This window comes from Rhineura floridana, chromosome 9 (assembly GCF_030035675.1).
Source record: "Rhineura floridana isolate rRhiFlo1 chromosome 9, rRhiFlo1.hap2, whole genome shotgun sequence".
Lineage (NCBI taxonomy): Eukaryota > Metazoa > Chordata > Lepidosauria > Squamata > Rhineuridae > Rhineura > Rhineura floridana.
The window spans coordinates 118,108,036-118,126,106 of NC_084488.1; the positions used below are offsets into that span (position 1 = coordinate 118,108,036).

The 18,071-nt window shown below is 42.2% G+C and overlaps 1 protein-coding gene and 1 pseudogene across 6 annotated transcripts in view; both read right to left on the reverse strand.

The window, feature by feature from the left end:
* The window catches only part of CTNNA2 (catenin alpha 2), an 810,025-nt gene that overhangs the window by 568,323 nt on the left and 223,631 nt on the right, over window positions 1–18,071 (reverse strand). For all 6 annotated transcript variants that reach the window (XM_061583441.1, XM_061583440.1, XM_061583443.1 and 3 more), the window contains exons 5-6: window positions 15,122–15,241; window positions 12,283–12,549 (exon numbers count right to left, since the gene is read on the reverse strand). In XM_061583441.1, coding sequence (XP_061439425.1) covers window positions 12,283–12,549; window positions 15,122–15,241 — 387 coding nt within the window. The remainder of the gene's footprint in view (window positions 1–12,282; window positions 12,550–15,121; window positions 15,242–18,071) is intronic.
* LOC133364604 (5S ribosomal RNA) lies at window positions 10,624–10,742 on the reverse strand (annotated as a pseudogene).

The following is an 18,071-nucleotide window of genomic DNA, read 5'->3' on the forward strand; positions in this document are numbered from 1 at the left end:
CATATCTGACAGGTGGCTGTCCAGCTACCTCCTGAATACCTCCAGTGTTGGAGAACCCACCACCTCCCTAGGTCATGGGCTCCATTGTCTGCAGTCCCATTCAAGAGTGGTATCATCAAATGATCAAAAGTGATCAACTTGCTCTATTTCAAGCTTTGGCTTTGTGCATGTGCATTCTCACAATGCCACTTGATTTTTTTTTTCTTCCCCGAAAAAGGTCATATTTACATTGACATAAAGGTCACATTTACATGATCAATGTGCCCTGCACTTTAGGTTTACTTCACTCTCCCAGCCTCAGAGTCAGAATATTCTATTATCTTCTGTAATTCGCATTCCAACTTTATTCATTCAATCATTCAAGGTGTTTATACACTGCTCAATGCTCAAAAAGGAGTTGTGCACATATAAAACATTAAATTCTGCAGATGGTAATAAATCAATGCCTACACAAGATGAAATACAAAAACAGAGTACAGCCAAACAAGTTTCGACAAAGAATCTTCTTCAGTGGCCTTACAACTTAATTGGAATGCCTATTACTGGAAGTGACTGTACTTCAACCTAAGTTGATGACTTTACAGCAGGGGTGGAAAATGTGTGCCTTTTCCAGGTGTTGTTGGACTCCAACTCCCATCAGCCCCAAAGAGCATGGCCAATGGTTGTAGTCCAGCAACATCTGAGGGCCACTGCTCCCCCCACCCCTGCCTTACAGCAAGCATGGGAACCCTTCAGTCCAGAAGCCAAAGTTCTCCCCAAGCCACATATGATGTCAGGTGTGGAACAAGTAAAGGTGTGGCTGCAAAGGAACAATTGAGTTCTTTCAAGTGTGCTCCCAACTGTTCCATAGCAAGCAGAGCTTGCATTCAGCTACCTTTTAAATTTGGTTCCAAATGCAATCCCCTGATCGGAGCTCCTGAGTGGAGCCAATCCCTGCCAGAAACAGGGTATGCAACTCAGTGCTGAATTTAAAAGGGGGGGGGGAGAAAGGAATAACTAAGCACATGCTTACAGCATGCTCCTGATTCTTCCTCTGAAGCTTATCATCCAGAGGCCACTTTGTTAATCACGACGTTATGTGATTGACAAAGTGCCCTATGGATGATAAGCCTGATCTAGTTCCCTGCCTAGCAAGGTGGGCCCTTAGTCTTCAGGGGACTAGCTGGAATCTGCTGGCCTCTTCTCATTTCCATCGTGGAATATAGGCTAATGGGGACCCAGTCTATTCCCCCATCCCTTAGCTGATGGTTCTTCCTCACAATAGGTGACCAACTCAGCCCAGCTGGGAAGAGCAGCAGTGAGTGGAGATGCAAGATCCTTGCTTCTGCTTCTTGACTTCCTCACAAACTACTCAATCAATTACAGTAATTAGAACAGTTTCACTAAGATCAAATAAAGGATTTAGAGTAATCAATTTCTGAGCATGTGCCAAATACAGCTACCAGCCTCACTCAGTTGCCTACTCTGATGAAGGTTGAAAGCACAGGTGCTCCGTTCCTATCTCTCAGACAGACACCAACGGATAGCATTGGGGGATGAGGTTTCAGACCCTTGGCCTCTCAATTGTGGAGTGCCACAGGGATCTATCCTCTCCCCCATGCTATTCAACATCTATGTAAAGCCGCTGGGAGCCATCATCAGGAGATTTGGGCTGCAGTGTCACCAATATGCAGATGACACTCAGCTCTATCTCTCGTTTAAGTCCTCACCAGAGTTGGCTGTGGATACCATGTCCAAGTGCCTGGACTCCGTAAGTGAATGGATGGGAAGGAATAGGCTGAAACTGAACCCTGACAAGACCGAGGTGTTGCTCGTGGGGGACAAGAGAAGGTTGGGGGATATAGACCTGATGTTTAATGGGGTAAGATTACCCCTGAAGGATCAGGTCCGCAGCCTTGGGGTCATTCTTGACTCCCAGCTGTCTATGGAGGCTCAGGTCTCGGCAGTGAGCCAGGCAGCTTGGTATCAATTACATCTGATACGGAGGCTGCAACCCTGCCTTCCTGTCCATCTGCTCCCATGGGTGATACATGCCCTGGTCTCCTCTCGCTTAGACTACTGTAATGTGCTCTACGTGGGGTTACCCCTGAAAACGGTCCGGAAATTACAGCTGGTACAGAATGCGACGGCGCGCTTGATTAAGAACAGCCATCGCCGTGATCATATCACCCCGGTGTTAGTGGATCTACACTGGTTACCAGTTGTTTACTGGGCCCAATTCAAGGTGTTGGTACTGACCTTTAAAACCCTATACGGTTCCGGCCCAGTTTATCTGAAGGAGCGCCTCCAGCATCACCAATTAGGCCGCATGACAAGATAAGCCACACAAGACCTACTCTCGGTCCCATCAGTTAAAACAGCTAGGCTGGTGCGGACCAGAGAGAGGGCATTTTCGATTGTGGCCCCCACCCTCTGGAACTCCCTTCCTTACGATCTCCGTCACACCCCCTCCCTGACAGGTTTCCGCCGGGCCTTAAAGACCTGGCTATTCAGGCAGGCCTATGGGATCTCTGGGGATAGGTGAGTTTTTAATGTTGTTTAGTGCTGTGTAATTTTAATTATTATATTTCTGGTTATATTGTATTGTATCATGATATTGTACGTCGCCTAGAGTGGCCGTTTATTCGGCCAGATAGGCGACTCACAAATAAAATTTTATTATTATTATTTATTACTAAACACACCTTGTTTTCATGTGCAATCAGAGTAATTTTAGGGGTTGTTGGGTTTGAGAGAAACAAATCACGCAAGCACTGGTTCACATGTAACACTAAGCCAGTGCTCTGATTTGTCTCCTTCCAGCAAAGCAGAGGGGTGTGTGCATAATTTGATCTCTGGTTTACTGTTACATGTGAATGAGGCCACGGTGCCGCACAGCCATTTTCTAAAAGGCATTTCAAAATTTTCTGGGGACTGTCCTTACCAAGAAGAGGAATGCTGTTGGTTTTTAGCTGTTGTTGCTTTTTAGACATGCTCGGATTTTGTTGGCTTGAATTTTTGTAAATTGTATTGTTCTTATTTGTATTTCTATTTGTGTGTAAACTGCTTTGGGGGCCTAGAAATAAAGGCAGCCTAGAAATAAACCACAACATAACATAACGTAACATGTTCATCCAGTTGGCAATATATAATTTAACTCAATACTAAGGAAGTAGTTATATTCCATCATGTCACTGTAACTACAGCAAAAATAAGTTAAGATAATTGTATACTTGACAGCTCACCTTTACAAAAAGCAAATCTAAGTAATCTGAGAATGGAAACTAGTCATGTTGCCAGCATTCATAATTGTCTGGTTTAGGGTTAACTGAAGTTGGCAGGGCTCTTCAGACTCCACTACTCTGACAGCAATAATAAAAGAAGCCTATACTAACACTGTGAGATAAAAGATAAGCCTTGAAAAAAGAGATGTCCAGTAAAGGATTTCCTAATTACAGAGCCAAATCAAATTGAGGAGAGTTTTGCACATCAGTAATAGAAACTGTACTAAGAAAGGCTAGATAGACTAAAGAAAAAAGGAGCCCAAGAAGCGTGGGAGTTCATGAAGAACGTATTACAAAAAGTGCAATCGCAAACAATTCCAAAGAGGAAGAAAAACGGAAGACATCGGAAAAAGCCAATGTGGCTACACAGAAGACTGGTGGAGGAGGTAAAAGTAAAAAAGAGCATGTATAAAGAATGGAAGGAAGGACGCATCACCAAGGAAGAGTACCGACGAGCAGCTTGGGCTTGCAGGAATAGCGTAAGGAAAGCTAAAACCCAGAATGAGCTGAGGCTGGCGAGGGAAGCGAGGAACAACAAAAAGGGGTTTTTCAGATATGTTCGAAGCAAGAGAAGGACCAAGCAAACGGTGGGACTGCTGCTCAATGAGGATGGCAAAATGTTGACAGATAACGAGGAAAAAGCAGAACTGCTCAACACCTATTTTGCCTCCGTTTTCTCCCAAAAAGGGAACAGTGTGCAACCTTGCATCGGTAGCAACCTCAGTAAGGGGTCGGGACTGCAGTTCGAGATTGATAAGGAGATAGTCAGGAAATACCTAGTTAACCTAAATGAGTTCAAATCTCCAGGGCCTGATGAACTGCATCCCAGAGTATTGAAGGAACTTGCTGATGTACTCTCGGAACCTCTTGCCATCATCTTTGAGAAATCCTGGAGAACGGGAGAGGTGCCGGAGGATTGGAGACGGGCAAACGTCGTCCTGCTCTTTAAAAGGGGTAAAAAAGAAGATCCGGGGAATTACAGGCCGGTCAGTCTGACTTCAATACCGGGAAAGATATTAGAACAGATAATAAAAGAGACCATTGGCAACTATCTAGATGACAATGCTGTGATTAGAAGGAGCCAGCATGGGTTTGTCAAGAAAAAATCCTGTCAAACTAATCTCATCTCTTTTTTTGATCGGGTCACTAGCTTAGTAGCTTAGTAGATGGTGGAAATGCTGTAGATGTCATCTATCTAGATTTCAGCAAGGCGTTTGACAAAGTCCCCCACGACCTTTTGATTAGCAAACTAGCCAAATGCGGACTACATGGAAATACTGTCAGGTGGATTCACAACTGGTTGGAAAACCGTACTCAAAGAGTGGTGGTCGTTGGCTCTGCTTCGGACTGGAAGGAGGTCTCGAGTGGAGTGCCACAGGGTTCTGTCCTGGGGCCGATACTCTTCAACATTTTTATCAATGACTTAGATGATGGGGTGGAGGGAAGCCTTATGAAGTTTGTGGATGATATGAAACTGGGAGGGATAGCTAACACAATGGAAGACAGGAATAAAATCCAAAGGGACCTGGATAGACTAGAAAATTGGGCTGAAATTAATAAAATGAAATTCAATAAAGACAAATGCAGGATTCTGCATTTAGGCCACAAAAACAAAATGCACGGGTACAGGATGGGAAATACCCAGCTTAGCAGTAGTGCGTGTGAAAAGGACCTTGGAATTGTAGTGGATTGCAAGTTGAACATGACCCAGCAGTGTGATACTGCGGCAAAAAAGGCAAACGCGGTTTTGGGCTCCATAAACAGAGCTATAGTTTCCAGGTCGAGGGAAGTAATAGTCCCACTATATTCTGCATTAGTCAGGCCTCATCTGGAATACTGCGTTCAGTTCTGGGCACCTCATTTTAAGAAAGATATAGACAAGTTAGAGCGGGTTCAGAAGAGGGCGACAAGGATGATAGCCGGTATGGAGAACAAGTCTTATGAGGAAAGGTTGAAGGAACTTGGCATGTTCAGTCTGGTGAAGAGAAGGCTGAGGGGTGATATGATTGCACTCTTTCAGTACCTGAAGGGCTGTCACATAGAGGAGGGTACAGATTTGTTCTCTGCTGCCCCAGAGGGTAGGACTAGGTCTAATGGTTTTAAGTTGCAGGAGCGTAGATTCAGATTGGATATTAGAAGGAACTTCTTGACAGTAAGGGCGGTTCGGCAATGGAACTGACTGCCTAGGGAGGTGGTGGGATCCCCTTCGCTGGATGTCTTCAAGCAGAGGCTGGACAGCTATCTGCGGGAGATGCTCTAGCTGTGGATTTCCTGCTGTAAGCAGTGGGTTGGACTCGATGGCCTACAAGGCCCCTTCCAATTCTATGATTCTATGAAATATATTCCAGATTATTAAACCTGCATTAGCAACATCATCAAACAGATTTTCTCCATACATAAATCAAACAAACTAGTGCAAGAGAATCCTACATTCACTTAAACCAGCATCTCAACCATCAAAGATTTAGATTACCTCAGAGTAAATGGCTATACACTTCTTTCTGTTCACAGTTACAATCAAGTTAGTCATTGTTAATGCAGTGGAGCATATCAATTTTATATTCATGTTTAAACTGAAGCATCCAGCCATCATCCCTGTATGAAATGTAATTTACTTTTTTTTTTAGTGATTGGCTACAGAAGTTGACATGTATTTTAATCTGGAACTTTAACTTATAAATGTAGTTTTAAGTGTTGATTTTATTCTGATTTTTTTAAAATTTGTTTTTAATTCTGACTTTTATTCACAATTTAAATATATATATTATGTTCTTTGTAAACTGCTTAGAGGTTTTATTTACAACTAAGTGACAAACAAATTCTATAAAATAAAATAAAATGGTAAGCTGCCTAACCTACTGTACCTCACTAAATCACTTTAGAAACTTGAGGCCTGGTACCTAAATAGTCAAATCTTTAAATGCATCCTCTGTTCATCTGTATGGATGTGGGAAGCTGTAAACCAACATCAGTATGCTGATGACACGCAGCTCTATTTCTCCTTTTCATCTTCTTCAGGTTTACCTCAGGAAACGTTGACAATCCAAGGAGTGAGGGGTGAACCAGAAAGCATACCCATGGCCCTGATAAAACTAAAGTGGAGAGGAAAGGTGAGACTGTCAATGTGTTGAACTGGTGCCTGGCTGCAACAATGGACTGGATGAGGGCTAATAAACTGAGGCTCAATCCAGACAAGACTCAGATGTTGCTAGTAGGTGGTTCTTCTGATCGGATGGTGGATGTCCAACCCGTCCTGGATGGGGTTGCACTCCCCTTGAAAGAACAGGTTCGTAGCTTGGGGGTTCTCCTAGAATCATCTCTGTCACTTGAGGCTCAGGTAGCCTCGGTGGCATGGAGTGCCTTCTACCAACTTCAGTTGGTGGCCCAACTATGTCCCTATCTGGACAGGGATAACCTGGCTTCAGTTGTCCATGCTCTGGTAACCTCTAAATTAGATTACTGCAATCCACTCTACGTGGGGCTGCTGTGATGTTCCTGCTTGTAGGGTAAATATGGTAAGTGCTGTTTATATAAAAGACATATGGTAAATGGAGTTAGAGAGGAGGGGGGAGTACATGAGCAGTAGAATGCTGGATGATTGGCTGAGCGTTTGAGCGGCTGGGAGTATAAATGGAAGAATGACAGTTGAATCTGGGTGGATGTTAGTAGGGTGGAGAAGAAGGTGTTTGGTGGGTGGATGTTAGTAGGGTGGAGAAGAAGGTGTTTGGTGGATGGATGTTAGTAGGGTGGAGAAGAAGGTGTTTGGTGGATGGATGTTGGGAGTGTGGAGAAAGAGGTGTTTGAGGGTGGAGGTCAGGAGTGTGGAGAAAGAGGGAGTTGGAGTTCTGATTAATAATAAGTCAAGTACAAAACAGGAATAGATGAAACCATACGCTTGTGAAACATTCTAAAACTAATCTTGTTATTTCTGATATTTAATAAATACTTATTTGGTTTACCAAAGGCCTGATCCTTGGCTGGGGGATATACATACCAGAAGGGAGGGCAAGGTAATTACCAAGGCTGAACAGAAACAGTATCTAATGGTGGCAGCGGTGAAGGGAGGATTAATAACAGTTCAAGTATCCAGAGCAACCCAGAGTTGTATGCGTTATCTATAAAGATACAAGGGGGTTGGGAACAGCATAAGCACGCAGTCACAAAAGTAACCAGCTAGAGAGAGACTCAGGCAAAGTCTCTGGAAGTATTGGTTATAGGACGTGACTGGTGGTGCTGCCTAGCAGGGGGATCTAGTGAGATCTGTGCTAGAGCGGAGTGAGAAACCATATAAAGGACGGTCTGGACTGGTGGTATCCCTGGTGGTGCCTAGTGAAAGGCAGTAGCCACAAGCAGGTGGGAAACTGACAGGGAGAACCAGGGAAGGATGTCACAGCTGCCTTTGAAGATGGTTCGGAAACTGCAGCTTGTGCAAAATGCAGCGGCCAGATTGGTAACAGGGACCAGACGGTCTGAACATATAAAACCGATTCTGGCCTGCTTGCACTGGCTGCCTTTATGTTTCCGAGCTTGATTCAAGGTGCTGGTTTTGACCTATAAAGCCTTACACGGCTTGGGACCACAATACCTGATGGAACACCTCTCCCGATATGAACACACCCGTACACTACGTTCAAGATCAAAGCCCCTCCTCCGGGTGCCTATTCCGAGGGAAGCTGGGAGTCTGGCAACAAGGGAGAGGGCCTTCTTAGTGGTGGCCCCCAAATTATGGAATGATCTTTTTGACGAGGTGCACCTGGTGCCAACACTGTTATCTTTTCGGTGCCAGGTCAAGACTTTCCTCTGCTCCCAGGCATTTTAGCATGTGTTTTATCTTGTTTTAAATTTTTAAATTGTGTTTTAAATTGTGTTTTAAAAGATGTATCTTAAATTGTATTTTTTAGTTACTGTAAACCGCCCAGAGAGCTTCGGCTATGGGGCAGTATACAAGTATAATTAATTAATTAATTAATTAATTAATTAATTAAGGATTTGGCAAGGGCTGAACTATCAAAGCATGTGTGCTTTCTCTCTCTCAACTATATTCACTGGAATTGAGTTGGCTGATGAAGGGAGCTTAAAGCCTTTACATTTTAGCATCCTATAATAAAGTAGCTAAAGGAAAGGTATATTAGAAAATGTAACGGGTATCATTTAATGCCAACACTGAAATAGTGAAACGTTAAATACTTGAATGCAGGCCAAAAGGAACATTGTCTAAAAACTGAAAAAAAAATCATAAGACCAAGTTTCACACAACGGATTTCTAAGTTTTATATCTATATAAATGATCCTTCAAGACCAATAAATTACATTTCTGGCTATCTCTGGCACATAAAATAACAATTACTCTGCAGAATTATTCAGAGATAGCAATTCTGAAGTTTCTGAGATGCAAACAACCCCAGTTAAACTACATGCCAGACTTTGTTTCATAAAGTACAACTGAAGATTCAGCTCTTTAAAAGCCTACTTTCCAGAACACCCTGCTGCTTTCACGTTTTGCCTGTTATCAGGAGAAGTTCCAGCCATGTCTTATATAGAGAGAATGTTGTTCTTGTTACTTTATTCTAGAAGATTTCCTTTGACCTCCACCTGAAATTCTTGTTAATGTGAACTTTACATTATGCTGGTCTATTTGATCACTTAGCACATAGACACAAGAACCAAGAGTAATCTCAGAAATGTAGGCAGCAGATGAAACTATAAAAAGGTGATGTTTGAACTTCAAAGGGGGAAAGGAAATACAAGGAGAGAGAGAGAGAGAGAGAGAGAGAGAGAGAGAGGTCACAAAATATGTACAACAGGTTACCCATGTACTCAATGGAAGAAAGTCACTAATGTTTAAATGTGCTTGCTAAATTGAAAATATCTCCATTAGCTCGTTAATAATGCACAATAATTTCTCTTTTTAAAAAACCCACAATGTCGCTTAAAATTATACTAACAAGATAAAATGACCTATAGTGAGAAGGATGGACATAAAATACAGCAGTGCAGAGTATCTGCTGAAAAGCACTGCATAGTACCTTCCATCTCATTTGTCATTGTGTTTATTAGCACACAACACAATGTCCCTTGCTGGAGTCCAGTGTAGTCCTTTCTGGATGGCAATGGCTAGCATCAGCTTGAAGCTGCCAGGCATCAGGTGATCCTAGAGAGCTTTAAATGTGTGCGACATATTATCATGTGGGGAAATTGGAGGGAGGGAAGGGATTTTATGCCAGTTCCACAGCATGATCAAACTAAACTCACAAATAATTAGGAAGTTCCTCCCATCACCGTAGGCATTTCATATTATAATGTGTACACTCACCTCAAATATACAAGATTAACAAACCCTGCATTATAGTCTCTACCAGATGTGGTGATGCATTTCTAATTCTTTTCAATAAAGACATCATTGATACAAACTAAGTTCACCACTTGTTTGTTGCAGGAACCTTCAGTGGCAGCGTTTCAGCTGGTCAGTGTTTATACTAATCTGGCAGGTGTCTGGAGTTTAAATTTCCACCAGAAGAGTCAAAAAGAGTTTCAAAGCTTAAGGTGAATTAGTGATATTTCTATAAACTAATTTACAGGCTGATTTTTTTAAAAAACAGTCCACACAAAGCAGCACACGTATCATAATAATCACAATACAATGCAAGAAGACAAACTGGAGGCATTTGTTTAACTGAAGCCATGGCATTTTAAAACCCGGCGGCTGCTGTTCCACTAGTAGAAAGGTCCACCACAATATTTCAGATCACCTGCCTAGAAGAAGGAAAGGTTAACCTTCTCAAGATAGCATTCCACCATACTTTTTAAATTCAGTACGACAGTATATGAGAAAGACACTACTTTTTATTCAGCATGGGAGAAAAATGAAGGAAAACAGACATTACAACCAACAGCAATGAGATACTATGTTTCTGCATCAAACCATGACAGTACAACATTTTAAAAGGTGCCAGACTGTAAGCCCATAATGATTTCCCCCCCACAAACTCTCCACCTTCAGGAGAGGCTTTTCACTCCAATCTGTCTGTCAAAGATTTTTTTTTAGTATTGTAGATGGCATCGACTCAGAAGTAAATTATACTGAATACAATGGGGATTATTCCCAGGTAAATGAGATTAGGATTGCAGCCTTAGAAATTCTTTCTGAAAACTAGGTGGATTGGAGGAAGCCAAATCTTCACTTAGGGTAGGAAATAGCAAACTCTGATTGATTTGGCGATGTGATTCTTATGTAATTTTGTTGTTATATGCCTTCAAGTCGATTATGACTTATGGCGACCCTATGAAACTTTTTTGGATATATTCATAGGGTTTTCGTGGTAAGAGGTATTTAGAGGTGGTTTACCATTGCCTTCCTCTAAGCCTACGGCACCTGGGATTCCCAGGCAGTCTCCCATCCAAGTACTAACCAAGCCTGACCCTGCTTAGCTTCTGAGATCAGACAAGATCGGGCATGTTCAGGGTGGTATGGCAGTAGGCCTTATGTCATTACTAAACCATATTATTTTCTAAGTACTGAATTTTATTGTATACTGCATTTTACTTCATGTTGCCCAGTTTCTCTTCAAAAGCTCATACTATTATTTGTTATATAGATCTTATTCTTTCAATGCACCACTATATATCAATAAATTGAATTATTTATTTCAGTTACAAACTTGAGCCTGTGGTCTTTATCACTGGTTATGCTTTACTCCCTGACTCACTGGGCTGATAAAGCGCAAATCTAAATCCAGATTAGATCATCACATTCATATCCTGCCACAGCTTCCAAAAACAGATTCTTAGGTACTTCCAGTTTTTGTTTTGTTGAAGCAAACAAAAATCACACTAAACAATTTAAATTCAGCTGTGCAACATAATGAGTGTAACCAAATTTAATTGGGCTGCCCGTTCTGCTGAAGGCTAGTAGCGAGATAAGATTTTGCTGATACTGCAGTACTGGAAGCAAGAGTTATTTATCTTTGTCAAAGCCCACAACAACCCAGTATCCAATACTGGCTTCGAGAACTATGATTTACTGATCTCCAAGAGCAATTGTGCATTAAAATGTCATGGGCACACAAACCTCTTGCTATTTCACTGCCATCCAATTTGTTTCTCTCTGCAATTCAAGGTGCAAGGTTTGACTTATAAAGCCCTACATGACTCGGGACCAGTCACCGGTTCCCAGATGACTTACCTGCTTAAGACCTTCGCTGGAATCCCCGTTCTGGATGAATTAGGTGAGGCAAGTGACAATTGTTGTGAGATTCTTCTTGGTGGGAGCCTGATTACAGAACACCCTCCCCCAATGATACTCAGCTGGCATCTAGTCTTCTAGGTGCTACATGAGAATAAAACTATTGTCCCAACCTTTTAACTAGATTTTATTGCATGCTGTAGCTCCTCTGCTTTTTACTGTTCATTTATTCTTGTTTTACTGATATACCTGTGTATGATGCTCTTGTTTTTATTGTTTCTGTCTTTTAAAAAGAAATCAGGTTCAGCCCTAATATTAGTCAGAGACAGCTGCCTCAGGTGGCATGTGCTGGGGGTAAGGAGTGACAGCAAGGTACTGGAGGACAAAGCTATATATGCCAAGCAGCCTGCTCTGCACCTCCTAAGATAGCGTACTGCCCTTGGGCATGGTGGAAGATACAGTCCCATCGCCAGCATTAAAGTAAGATTCAACTGCTGGTCTGCTTGGTTCTGTATATGGAATGGGGGAAGGCCACCTTCTCATCTTTCACTCTCAGGATGCAAAACGTTTCGGGCTAGCCCTGCATGCTGTTTTTCACTGCCTTGTGTTGTATTAATTTGTGCTTTCGCCTTGACTGTTAGCCATCTTGAAATCATTGCAATGTGAAAGGGAGTAGATCACTTTAAAAGTATAAGAACAAACTATGCTGAGCCTTTCAACGTAACTATGGACAGACTGTAACACAGTTTTTGATGGTACAAGGCATAACATGGAAAGCACTCCTTAGGAAACATTCCCTTTGTCTTTTCACGCATGCTTAAAAACACAAACACTTACATCAAACTCATTCAGTGCTGCAGCAAGTTCCCCAATGCCAGTGTGCCCCTTGTTTTCATCAGTTGGTGAGGTGGCCTGGGCAGCATTCGAGATGCCGGCAATTGCTTCTTGGACTTGCTTAAAGACATAATCCCTGTTAGCTCTGGTTGCTGCTACATCAGGGTGGCGGAGGAAAGCTTGAGAAGCAGTGTACAGCATGGTGGCATTCTTCTTCAGGGCACCACGAGCAGCCGCCATTTCGTCCCGACAGTGGGGATCCTTTAGTTCCTGTTGCAAAACATATATACACATATATAAATAAGCATGTGAACTTTTTTCTAACCCATGTCCAAACAGTTTGGAGGAAACCTGAAAGTCTGCTTTGTATCCTCTGCTTTCCCCAAGGAGCTCAGGGCAGCAGACAAGGCGATTCTCTCATTTTATCGTCACAAGTATCCCATGAGGTATGTTCACAGCTGAGAGATAATGATTCAAGCATGGTCACTCAGCAAGCCAAATGGCTGAATGGAGGTATGAACCCCAGTTGTCCAAGTTAAACACTCTATCCAAACTGGCTCTCTGGTGCTTGATACTCAGATTTATTTATTTATTTATTTATTTTATTTATATACCGCCCCATAGCCGAAGCTCTCTGGGCAGTTTGCAACAATTACAAACATTAAAAACAAATATACAAATTTAAAAACACATTTTTTAAAAACAATTTAAAACACAATTTAAAATATTAAAACAATTTAAAAACACATGCTAAAATGCCTGGGAGAAGAGGAAAGTCTTGATCTGGCACCAAAAAGGTAACAGTGTTGGCGCCAGGCGCACCTCACCACACCGATCATTCTATAATTATTCCATAATTTGGGGGCCACCACTGAGAAGGCCCTCTCCCTAGCTGCCAGACTCCCAGCTTGCCTCAGAGTAGGCACCCGGAGGAGGGCCTTCGATGTTGAGCGTAGTGTACAGGTGGGTTTGTGTCGGGAGAGGTGTTCCATCAGCTATCGTGGTCGTAAGCCGTGTAAGGCTTTATAGGTTAAAACCAGCACCTTGAATCGAGCTCAGAAACATACAGGCAGCCAATGCAAGCGGGCCAGAATTGGTTATATATGTTCGAACCGTCTGGTCCCATTACCAATCTGGCCGCTGCATTTGCAGTTATGGATAAGGGGAACGGCATGTTCACAGGAAAAATGTACCTGTGGAGCTTCAAGGGGAAAAACCAAATGAAATCAGAATCTGGAATAGAATGCATTAGTTCGTATCTTGAAGCCCTGACCCCACAGGAACATAAGAAGAGCCTGCCGGATCATGCCAGTGACCCATCTAGCCTAACACATCCTGTTCTCACAGTGGCCAGCCAGATGTCTATGGGAAGCCTGAAAGCAGGATCTGAGTGCAAGAGCACTCTTGCCACCCCCCCAACCCCAAGGTTTCCAGCAACTGCTGTTGAGAAGCATACTGCCTCTGACTGTGAAGGTAGAATACAATATATCCATCAGAGTTAGTAGACACTGACAGCTTTATCCACCATGAATTTGCCTAATCCTCTTTCAAAGCAATTGCCAAGTTGGTGGTCTTCATTGTCTCTTGTGGAAAGAAAATAATGTGGAGGCTGAACCAAAGATTCTGAATTAATTGGGTGTCTATTCAAAATCTTAGTCAACATCACGAGCAGAAATTGGCTGGATAGGCTGCCTCACCTATTTTGACACTCCAGTGGTGCTCCAGGAACAATGGCAATATCACTTCAAAACATATTTTGTTATTACTTTTGAATTGCTCTCTTTTTTGCCTTCATTAGTGGGATGAATGAGGCAAAGAGTCATCTTTTTAAACCATCCTAAGATTAACAATGTTATTGCTCACATAAGTGATTAGAGTTCTCATTAAAAAGAAAGATCTTTAGTTGCCTTCTTGCCTACATAGTACTCCCACATAGTACCTTTTGTAGAAAAACAGATTTTCTATACCCAAGCCTTGAAAATATGGGTCGAACTTTTATAATCCTATGGCCTAAATTTTCAGAACAGCAAGCCCTCTGTTCCTTCTGAAATACTGTATAGCCCATTAGAGAAGGAAGCACATAATTAGGGCTCTTAAAAGCAGAACATTCCAAACAGTTCAATGCCTTAAAAAACCTTTGTCGCTTTAAAACTTATTTGCCAATTTTCCACACCCATCCCAGCCTTCCATTTGTTCAAACTGATATGAATCAGCTTCACATGAAGACATTTGGCTGAAAACCTGTGAAACAAAATCACCTTCTCAGGGTTTGTTTTTACCACACATCTGCATGTGAAGCATAATAAAATCCTCCTTACCACCGGGCAGAAAGATATTGCCCATTCCATGGTGGTCTGGTGGTCTGTAGAGGTCACTGATATCTTGATATCATCAAGAAATTAGGAGATAAAATGACTCCAAATAGAAGGCTAAGAGAGAAGACACAGAAGCACTTCCACAACTACAGTAGGAGTTTCTCTAACAATGCCGCAAAAGTTCATAATTCTGAGGTCCAGAATAAGTACTCCAGCAATTTGTAATCCCAGATCCCCAACATCTCCAGGTAGGACAAGGAAGGTCCCCTGCCTGAAACCCTAGGAGACATCGCCAGTGAGCATGGACAGCAATGAGCTAGATGGACCCAATGGTCTAATTCGGTACGAGGCAGCTTCCTATGAGTATAGCTGCACTGCTCTAGGAGGTTCTTTTTGGAGTTGCTATCAAGGGACAGAAGAGCCTATAGGGGGAAGGGATAGCATCAGAAGCCCCAGAATGCAGGGGCTCTTTGGAGCCTCACCCACTTTCCCAGTCTCTGCAACTGATCAATTTTAATTATACCCACCTGTTGCCTTCTAGCAGCTACATAGTTAAGTTTCACCATCTCTTTCCCAAATTCTTTGAAGCGGTTTGCAAGGTCTTGCTCATTTGTGGCATTCTTCACAGCTTCCAGTGCTTCTTCTACCTACAGGGGAGAACAAAATGAGAGAGTTAAATCCATGCCAACTCATTTTCAAACCTCCATTTGCAACACAAGACAGCCTAAGAACTGTTTCACAATTTACATATTTGGCATGTACCTGCTTGTACCTCATATCATAAGCAGCAAATAGATGTTCAACTCTACTGAGGGCCTACCTGCACTATAAACTGAAAGTAGTATCATACCACTTTAAAACAGTCATGGCTTCCCACAAAAAATCCTGGAAACTGTAGTTTGTTAAGGTTGCTGAGAGTTAGGAGACCACAGTTCATCTCAGGGCTCCAATCCCCAGAGTTCCCTGGGAAGAGGAACTGATTGTTAAGCATTCTGAGAATTATAATTCTGTGAATGGAATAGAGGCCTCCTAACAACTCTCAATTAAGTCCCTTAATGAACAACAGGTCCCAGGGATTCTTGGGAGGGGGGAGGTATGGCTGCTTAAAGGGGTATAATAATGCTAAATGTATAGTACAGATGTGGCCTGAGTTTCACCACAAAAGTATACTCTGGGGGTTCCTGGTGGCCTGCAGCTCTCCGTAGTATTTTTGTGGTTTTCACGTGATAAAATAAACATGACTATCTCGTTCCTATATTACTGAGTACCAATGAACCAGAAAATCCCCACTCAAAAAAGGGCTTTATATTTCTTAACCATGATCCCCCACTATTTTGCATCTTTTGAAACTGATGGGAGTTTCAAAAGTATCATCCTGCCATGCAGACGAAAGGTATTTTTTTTCAATTCCACCAAGTGACCAAACTTTAGCAACATCCGATTACAAATTTATGTTGAGGGGGGAGGGACAATTCTGCTATCCTCATACAATTGAAAACATAAAGTCTGAGGAAAGGTTAAGTAGGCACAAAGAAAGATACAGCATAGATTTTATGTGAAAAACAAATGTGAATTGCACGGTTCTTTGCATCCAGACATTAGCATGCACCTGCTTGTATCCCATAATGTAGACTTCCACAACCAGGTTGCTTCCAGGTCCTTTGGAATATAACTCCTATCACTCTAGCTGGGGCTGATAGGAGTTGGCAGTCATAGAATCATAGAATAGTAGAGTTGGAAGGGGCCTATAAGGCCACTGAGTCCAACCCCCTGCTCAATGCAGGGATCCAAATCAAAGCATTCCCGACAGATGGCTGTCCAGCTGCCTCTCGAATGCCTCCAATGTTGGACAGCCCACTGCCTCTCTAGGTAATTGGTCCCATTGTTGTATGGCTCTAACAGTTAGGAAGTTTTTCCTGATGTCCAGTCGAAATCTGGCTTCCTGCAACTTGAGCCCATTATTCCGTGTCCTGCACTCTGGGACGATCGAGGAGAGATCCCGGCCCTCCTCTGTGTGACAACCTTTCATGTACTTGAAGAGTGCTATCATATCTCCCCTCAGTCTTCTCTTCTCCAGGCATTCAAATCATCTGGAAGACACCAGGTTGGAGAAGCCTGTCATAATGTACGAAGCCACTCTGCCATGAAGTTTGCTGGGTGACCTTGGGCCAGTCACAGCCTCTCAGCCTAACCTAACTCACATGGTTGTTGTGAGAATAAAGTGGAGAGGGAGGAGAACCTTATGTGCCACCTTGAGCTCCTTGGAGGAAATATAGATAAATAAATAAATAAATAAATAAATACATACATACATACATACATACATACCACAAACAGTTGGGAAAGCAACTACAGAGAAGGGAAACATGCAGTGCTGAAAGTATTTATGCCATGCCATATGTTGTATAATTCACCAATTTCCAGCAACAAAAGAAGATAGCTGCAACAGAGGTAGGCTCAAAATGAAAAACAGCAGCAGTGAAATCAGGACAATTTTGAACCTTTAATTTTTAAAGTCTGTGCTTGTCTTGCCATATGTTGCAAAACCACACAAACACACAAATAGCAGGTGACAGACAGGCAAGAACACCCACCCACAGTTGTTCAAGTCTGCTATACAAAAGAGAAGCAACTCTGCCAATAAAACAACAACTCTAACTTGTTATGATGAATTACCAGTTCAGAATGGATCACATGAAAGCTTGTAATCACAATGATAATGAAAAAGCATATAAAATGCATGCAGTCTGCTTGGGAAATGTCCCCCCCCCCAATAGGTGAATACAGGGCAATCACATCTTCCAAAGTAACCTGGTAAAATGCAAAGGTGAATATTCCACCTTTTGGAACTGAAAAACATAAATCTACCCTAGGATCCATGTGCCTATTTGCGCCAAATACACCAATATAAAATGATTGTAAAATAACATTACTATTCTGAGTTCCCATTTACAGAATCAAGTACCATTAGAAAATGTGTCACCTTTGAGATATGAGTGGCAAAAGTGAGCCACCCTGAATGCAGATACCCTGCTTTTCAAATTCACTCTCAAGAGAGGTTCACCTGGTGCCTGCTATCTTTTTGGCGCCAAATATTTATTTTATTGAGAATGTTTTTTGGGTTTACAACTTTAAAAAGTTCTTCTGTTGCTGTCTTCTTCTGTTATATTGCATTGATTTTTATTGATGCTATATTATTTACAACAATTAGAAAACTACTTTAGGAGGGTGTATACCTGAAAAGTGGTATGTAGCAAAATGCATACATATGTATATGTATGTGTGTGTGTAATATAACACATAAACATGTACAGACACACACACAAATAGATTACTGCAATGTGTTATATGTGGGCCTGCCTTTGAAGACAGTTTGGAAACTGCAGCTGGTGCAGAATTCAGGAGCCAGATTGCTCATCGGGCCGGCAAGACGGTCTGAGCACGTAACACTAATTTTGGCACAACTGCACTGCTGAT